Below are 8,341 nucleotides of genomic sequence, written 5' to 3'. Positions count from 1 at the left end.
TGACCAATCAAAGGAGAGGAAATGTTACCCACTGATCCCGCCTCCAAAGAATTAAAATTCAGCCTGACTAGCAAGTGAGTGCTGTACTGTGCAGATGGGAACGCGTAGAGAGGTTGAGTTTTCAGATGCTGTTCTGTGCACTCGTATCACACATATGCTTGTGGTTTTTATGTGCACAGGTTTTGAGATTAAACACCAAAGGGGTCCTTGATTATTTTTCATTTCATTATATTCCATCAGCGAAGCAGTGGCGTAGCCAGAAAACTGACTTTGGGTGACTGTGGTTGCCCACTTCAAAACCATGAGATTTGCTCAGCTAAACCTTCTGTCAGGTATGTTTGGTTCAGAGTATTAGGTGACACTTATTCTGATCTGTTTCTGGAACAGAAATGGCCAAAGTTTGAGCTACCAATTTGGGATTACGTGGGGGTGTGTACACCATTGACTGAAACCATATGTACTTGGATGTTCCCTGTTAAGTATGTGAGTGTGTATGCTTACAAACTTGTGCATTATGGTAAATGGTAAATGGACTGCATTTATATAGCGCTTTTTACTACTCTTACGAGTACTAAAAGCGCTTTACAATCTATGTAAACCTACAACCTGCAACCCTCCGGTTGCCGAACGGTAGCACTACCTCCTGCACCACCATCGAGTTTGTGTAAGCTTGTGTGTAGGGACATGTGTGAGTAAAGGCAAATTTTGGTTTAAATTGACTATGTGTCTGTAATTGTTTGCACATGTACAGCTGAAACCAGAAGTTTACATACACTTCAGAAAAAGACACAAAAAACTTTTTTTTCTCACTGTCTAACATTAAATCAAAGTAAACTTTTTCTGTTGTAGGTCAATTAGGATCACCAACATTTTTTGTTAGATGTTAAATGTCAGAATAAAGAGAGAGAGAATTTAATTTTTATTACTTTCATCAAGTTTACATATATAAACTTCTGGTTTCAACTGCATATGTATCAGTAATTTTGCTACCCCGAGGAAGCCTTCATGTCAACTATTGGTAATTCACCATGTATGAACCTTGGCCAACGGGTGACTAGCGCTGCTGGGCCGTGAAAAGAATTTTTGAACAATGCGGTTTTCGTTCTGGTTGTGGAACACTGGACCAGCTTTATACCCTTGCAAGGGTACTGCAGGGGGCCTGGGAGTTTGCCTATCCAGTCTACAAGTGTTTTGTGGATTTGGAAAAGGCTTACCACCGGGTTCCCCGAGGTGCTCTGTGGGGGGTGCTTTGGGAGTATGGGGTCCAGGGTCCGCTGTTGTGGGCAATTCGGTCCCTGTATGAACGGAGCAGAAGCTTGGTCCGCATTGCCGGTAATAAGTCGGACGTGTTCCCGGTGCGGGTTGGGCTCCGCCAGGGCTGCCCTTTGTCATCAGTCCTGTTTATAATATTTATGGACAGGATTTCTAGGCGCAGCCAGGGTGTGGAGGGTGTCCAGTTTGGTGGCCTCAGGATTGCCTCGCTGCTTTTTGCAGACGATGTCGTCCTGTTGGCTTCATCTGCTGGGGATCTCCAGCGTGCTCTGGGGCGGTTCGCAGCCGAGTGCGAAGCGGCAGGGATGAGGATTAGCACCTCCAAGTCCGAGACCATGGTTCTCAGCCGGAAACGGGTGGTTTGCCCTCTTCGGGTTGGGGAAGACGTATTGCCTCAAGTGGAGGAGTTTAAGTATCTCGGGGTCTTGTTCACGAGTGAGGGTAGGCGAGATCGGGAGCTGGATAGACGAATCGGAGCGGCGTCTGCAGTTTTGCAGGCGCTTAACCGGTCCGTCGTGGCTAATACAGATCTAAGCCGAAAGGCAAAGCTCTCGATCTATTGGTCCATCTTCATCCCTACCCTCACCTATGGTCATGAGCTATGGGTAATGACCGAAAGAATGAGATTGCGAATACAGGCGGCCGAAATGAGGTTTCTCCGCAGGGTGTCTGGGCTCTCCCTTAGGGATAGGGTGAGAAGTTCGGATATCTGGAAGGGCCTCAGAGTAGAACCGCTGCTTCTTCACGTCGAAAGGAGCCAGTGGAGGTGGTTTGGACACCTGGTGCGGATGCCTCCTGGGCAGCTACCCGGAGAGGTTTTCCGTGCATGTCCTACAGGGAGGAGACCCCGGGGCAGACCCAGGACTCGCTGGAGGGATTATATTTCTCGGCTAGCCTGGGAACGCCTCGGCGTCCTCCCCGAGGAGCTGGTAGAGGTAGCTGGGGAGAGGGAGTTCTGGGTGTCTCTCCTGAAGCTACTACCCCCGCGACCCGAACCCCGGACAAGCGGCAGATAATGGATGGATGGATGGATGGATTTTTGCTTTCCAAATGCTGTGGGGATTTCAGGATGATAATGCCAGGATTCATCAGTCTCGAATTGTCAAAGTGTGATTTAGGGAGCATGAGGAAACATTTTCACCCATGAATTAGCTACCGCAGAATCTTGACCTTCACCCCATTGAAAGTCTTTTGGACTTTATGGAGTGTTTCGTAACCTGTCATCAATACAGATTCTCTTCTTTGGATAAAAAAATGTTGTGATGTTGCATAAGCACGTGGATACAATGGCATGATAAATTTGCAACATAAACAAAGCTAAAGGTGGTCCAACAAAATACTAAATTGAGTGACTTTTTTTTTGCCAAAGTACCTAAGTGTGTGTACATGATTGTATTAGAAACTGGAAAGGAGGGGGTTCCTGGAAAGAGGAAAGCCCATAAGCTCTGTATAGAGGGGAGGCTAGACTGTCTCACATCCTGTCCCCTTGGAGCAGATGCAGGCAGAACCCAAATGTAACAGAACACTACAAAGAGAGGTTCCCGATTCCATGGCCCGGCCTCCCGTGACTCGAGCCCTGCAGCTGCTGCTGGCACTCGGCTGGATTTTAGATCAGAGCAACCTGACCAGCCTCCCCTTCCCACTGATGAACGAGGGTTCAGGGGAAGGGGTTGAGGATTCGGAACTGGCCACGACAGGTAATAAGATGGATTGTCCTTTACTTTCCTTTTTCCCTTGAGAGTTCTTGTACATTTTTGAAGTGTTTTTGCTCGTTATGGTACTGAAGAAATTATGTAGTTTGCCAACATCCCCAGTGCATTTATGGTTAAAAGCATGTAACTAGGTACCACCAGTATTTTCAGGGGTTGGTTCTAGTTTTCAAGCTGCAGTTCCTTTCTAAATGATTAAACACTGTTGTAATTACTTTGAGGTTTTAGAGAACATGATACTGAATCTTAAAATTTTTTCTTTTCTCATGTTCTGATCAAGGAGAGCCAAGATATTGCGCCTGGAGGGTGCGATTCTTTGAAAAATAGCAAATTTCAGTGTTTCTGGCTAATTTTACTATAGTCATCAAAAGACAATAAATAAAATGTATTTAATTCCAAGACAGTCCTTTTTCATCTTAATTCCTTCAGATATATGTGTAGTTGAAGAAATTTGGCAATTTTCTTGCTATTGTCAATCAAGTAGAAATATACTAGCCAATAAGGTTACACTAATAGATTTCCAGGTTTTTCCTTCATTTACACAGGTCTTATTTCCTGGCATATTGGTTTAGAACAGGTAAGCACTCAGGTACTTGTTTTAACTGGAAATAGACCATGTGTCTGTACCTTTTTTATGGATACAAGAAGTTTTTCTTCAACCTTATACATAAGGTTACATATCACCTGAGTTTTAATTACAAGTTTGGAAAAATATGTGAAATAGGCATAAAACAAGTTTCTCCGGCTGTACGTTACATTTTTATAACAGCTGAATGTGGTTAGTTTGACCAATATACAGTACATGGTTCTCCCACATCCATAATCAATTAAGTTACTGCCTTTGGTGTTAGGGGTCACCACATGAGGGTCTCAAGGTAGTGCTGCCATATACTGTATCCATGACCTTGATAATCAAGGTCTATTGTTTTTCATTCCAATCAAGGTCTCAACAAAATTTGTGTTAAAATGACCCTGTAACTATAGAAAAACATCACAAAAGTTTACAACTAACTTTCTGAAAAGGTCATTTTTGTGCCAGAGTAATGTTTGAGTCACTTATAAGGTAATTGAATCACAAGCCTAGGCCACGCTTGCATGATGTATTGCAATGTACACGAAGCCCTACAGTTGCATACATGTATGTGCATATATACATGTAGCATTTTCAGACAAAGTTAGTGAGTATTTCAAGAGGGGTAGAACTACGCTGAAAAAGGGGGGGCAGGCAAATTCCAAAATAAAAAGGGCACTTCCTGTACTCATGCCTTTGATTCTACCCCTGCCTTGAAGATGTTCATACTATTTGTTATTTTTTCAGCACCATGCCACCAAAAAAGTATGATCTGAGGGTGAAATTAAGGGCTGCAAAAGCTCAGTCTGAGGGAAAATATGTTAACTGTAATGTTAACTGCGAGCCATAAAATATGACAAAATTGTATAATTCTCCGGCTGTACGTCATGTTTACTAGCTTCAAGCATACACTGGCTCAAGGCCACTCATGGAACAGGGCTAAATATTGTTATGGATGTTTGATGAGACCAGCACAATATTTTAAAGAGGTTTTCTGACTTTGAAGTGGGCTGTACAAATTTCTATAGGAAAGTAATGACTGACATTTGCCAGAAACGCTCATATCATTCTTCAGAAACATAGTGGTACCTAGTTACATGCTTTGGGCCTTATGTAATCACCATCCCCCCTGGATATTTACATCCAGGCCTCCACATCAGCACCTATAACAAACAAACTATTAAACTGCTGGTTAACCTATAAAGGACTAACTGGTACTCTCTTGGATTTTAGGAGGCCCACCCAACCAGCACTGGCGCCCCCAACCAAACTTCCCGACTACCAAGACAACCATTACACTAGGTGAGTTGCGTCCTCTGAGCCTGAGCTGCCTGCATCTCTGCTCAGCATGAGTACTGATGTGGAGGCCTGGATGTGAATATACAGGGGGGGGGTATGAGTACAAAAATGCACTGGGGATGTTGATGTAATCTCACAAAGCCATAAGTCACATTGATATATCAGAGCACAGATGTTTATACTTTGAAAAATACTTTGTTCTAACCATGACAGCGGAAGTACTTCTGGTTCATTAGTCTTGCTTATTCTTGCTAGCTTCATGGTACTAAGTGCCGTAAGTGAAATAGCTGGCGGACTCGGAATGTGGAAGAGAGTGTGCATATAGGGGACTGGATTTTAGAGATGCGTCATTTTCATGATTTAAATTATTTTAACCAAAAATTATTAGTGTTTGAACTCGTTACCTGACTAAGTAGGTGTGTGTTTTTAACAAATATTAGTAGCTAAGGTACAATATTGACATGACTTATTAGTGGTATTTAGCTTACTCCTTAACACTATTTAGCCTAAATAATGGGCTGATCACAAGTGGGTGATCAGAACTAATCTTCTAAGTGAACTGAATGAAATGAACTGTGCCCCAAAAAAAAGAGTAATTTTGCCCATCACTAAAAGGCACTGGTTTAGTGAATAACACTCAGACCTCCATGGTTGGGGGCTTGACTCCGCCTCTGCTTTTTGTTTGGGGAGCTTACAGGTTCTCCTCGTGTAGTGTGCATGCAGGAGCTCTGTGACCTGTCCAGGGTGTACCCCTGTCTTGTGCCCTATGATGTCTGGGACCCTGACCAAAGTGAGTAGTAGGAAGGTGATACTCATTGCACTCCTCTGTTCCTGTCTCTCATTAGGTGAATTTTTGATAAAGAAGGCAACATACATTGTCACCTCGGTTGTCGCCCCGCACAACCAGAAGAACAGCAATGTCATCCCGCACAACCAGACGAACAGCATTGTCATCCCGCACAACCAGACGAACAGCAATGTCATCCCACACAACCAGACAAACAGCATTGTCATCTCACACAACCAGATGAACAGCATTTTCATCCTGGTGTCAGAAGAAGACAAGCGGGAGATCCAGAGCCCCACCATCGTGATTGTGGTGCCCGTCCTTTACTCGGTCGCATTCCTTGTCGGGCTCCCAGCGAACATTCTGGCCCTTTGGGTGCTGATCTTCCACACGGAGAAGATACCATCCAACATCCTCCTCATCAACCTGACAGTGCTGGATGTGCTCCTCCTTCTGATGTTGCCCTTCCGCATCACTTACTACTTTGCTGGTTTGAACTGGTTCTTCGGTGAGCCACTGTGCCGACTGGTCATAGCTCTTCTCTATGGTAGCATGTATGGTTCAGTACTCACCCTAGCATTTATCAGCATAGACCGGTATATAGCTCTGGTTCACCCCTATAGTGCTCTGACCCTGCGCAGCCATCGCACCTCCCTGGCCATGAGTGTGTCCGTTTGGGTGGTGGTCCTGTTGGCCATGCTGCCCCTGTTACTCTTTCGCCAGTCCTACCAGCTGAGCGACCCTCCCATCAACACCTGTCATGATGCCCAGCTTGAGCCTTTGCTGACCACTTTCTTTTTCCCCTACTATGCCAGCCTTTTCAGTCTCTGCTTCTTGCTCCCTCTGCTGGTAATTCTGTTCTGCCATGGCGCCGTGCTGAAGACCCTTCTGGCCAGTGGGCACCGCTACTCCCACGCTGCGTGCCTCACCGCCCTGGTCTTGCTGGTCTTCCTTGCATGTTTCCTCCCCAGCAACATCCTCCTGCTTCTGCAGTGTGCAGGCAAAAATTACAAAGTCTATGTGCCCTATGTAGTCAGCCTGGCCTTCAGCTGCTTTGGTCCCTGCATTGATCCCTTCATCTACAACTATGTGTCTGATGACTTCAGGGGCAAAGTTCTCAGGGTGCTCTGCTGCTGCTGTGCTGGGCAACAAGTATCCTCCAATAACAGCGGCATACATTTGTCAAGCAGCAGCCAATCCAGGAGCACCTTGCTGTCTAAGTTTTGGGGGCAGATGAAATTTTTTTGCCAGGAAATGTGCCAGGAGGTGTGATGCAGAATAGATCTAAAGTAGTTTTGTATGGGAAGTTTGTAAAATGTCTGAAAGATGTAATTGTTGGATAAAAAATATTTACATCTCTTGCTCTGTACTAGTGACAATTAGCTCACTATCTTATTTAAACAGAGCAGTGAGTTTTGCTCAGTCATCATCACTCTACGGATCCTATTCTTCCATCAAGCACATAACTCAAAGCACTTAAATGTACATATTATACACAATTTCGCAAACTTTCAGAATAGGAAGCAAATCTCCTTGGCTATTTCTAGGCATGACACCCCAAAAGACTTAATATATCACAAAATATGCAAAATATTAGTATAATATAGACATATTTTAAGTTAGCTTACAGCAGGAATTCCCCTTGCTGAGCTCAGGACCTAGTCAACACAGTCACACACCTTATGATGTGACCTGACGCTTAACCAAATTAATAATGTGCTAGTTAGGTTGTAATTGTTTTGCTGGAGGCTACACACATTATCATGATGAAAGTGTGAAATTATATCCAATGTTACATCCAATGTTATATCCAGTTTGACAAAAAACAGAATTCTGTCGCTCCATGTGTAATAGCATAGCAAGCAACATAGCACCACAGGCTAACAAACACACTCATGGCTAACAAACACACTAGTCTTATATTATTTGTCTTTGTTTTGACCCCTCATGGTCCCTGTGTTTCCTGGTTCCTTTCTTGTATTCAGTCTGTAATAAATCCTTTCTATCCTTTACTGTGTCCCATCGTGACACTAGCCCATTTCATTATGCATATTTATTATACTCATTGTCTCTTTTCTAACTGGGCACCTGATGACTTAAACCCTTTCAAAGTGTTAATTTGGCCCTCGAGCATCAATACATTCCCAGTCCCACAACACTGTCAACCAAGAGTCAAGACTAAACCAATTCACCTTGGCAGGGGTGGACTGGCAACAAAACTGCAGCCTGGGAATGTGATGCTGACCAGTCGCCTGTACTACGAAGGGGGTTTAACCAAATCAGACTTAACCCCGAGGTAATTTGCGAACGCGGGGTTGACAAAATCAGGTTGAATCAATCGGGGCTAATCAGTACTACGATGGCAGTTAAGATGTTGATTTGTTCAATCGGTGTTAACTTAATTGGCGCTTGTGCGCGTTCACATAAATGGAGCACGATTGGCAGCGCAAGGCATGGTGCGAGCTCTGTACCTTACGGAGGCAGAGTGCGTGATAATCATGTAAGGTTACGAGGAGTTCAAATCAACGATCGCTGATTAGACTATGAAGCGTTGTCTGAAAAGAACTGAAATACTGTTAATAAATACAGAGGCTCACAAATGCGTCACAATTCAGAAGTAAGCCTATTATTTGCTGTTAAGTAATGTAACGCTCTCTAAAGTTCCATTACTGTGATGTTACTCAGAATTTAAACCTAATGGTA

At 44.0% G+C, this 8,341-nt stretch overlaps 2 protein-coding genes across 2 annotated transcripts in view; both read left to right on the top strand.

The window, feature by feature from the left end:
- Positions 1–318: 318 nt before the first annotated feature.
- Positions 319–8,341, top strand: part of LOC111843587 (proteinase-activated receptor 4-like) — a 62,787-nt gene continuing 54,764 nt past the window's right edge. The window contains exon 1 of the mRNA XM_072717465.1: positions 319–332. The gene's annotated coding sequence lies outside the window, so the exon portion shown is untranslated. The remainder of the gene's footprint in view (positions 333–8,341) is intronic.
- Positions 5,836–7,650, top strand: LOC111859811 (proteinase-activated receptor 4-like). Its single transcript, XM_023842819.2, has one exon. It carries the CDS (start codon positions 5,879–5,881, stop codon positions 6,908–6,910), a length of 1,032 nt encoding a protein of 343 aa, XP_023698587.2. The 5' UTR covers positions 5,836–5,878; the 3' UTR covers positions 6,911–7,650.

Source organism: Paramormyrops kingsleyae, chromosome 10 (genome assembly GCF_048594095.1).
Source record: "Paramormyrops kingsleyae isolate MSU_618 chromosome 10, PKINGS_0.4, whole genome shotgun sequence".
NCBI lineage: Eukaryota > Metazoa > Chordata > Actinopteri > Osteoglossiformes > Mormyridae > Paramormyrops > Paramormyrops kingsleyae.
The sequence above is the reverse complement of the archived record's forward strand: the minus strand, read 5'-3'. Positions and strand labels throughout refer to the sequence as shown.

Coding starts and splice junctions, on each gene's coding strand:
- LOC111859811 (XM_023842819.2), top strand. CDS start 5,879: ATGAACAGCATTTTCATCCTGGTGTCAGAAGAAGACAAGCGGGAGATC.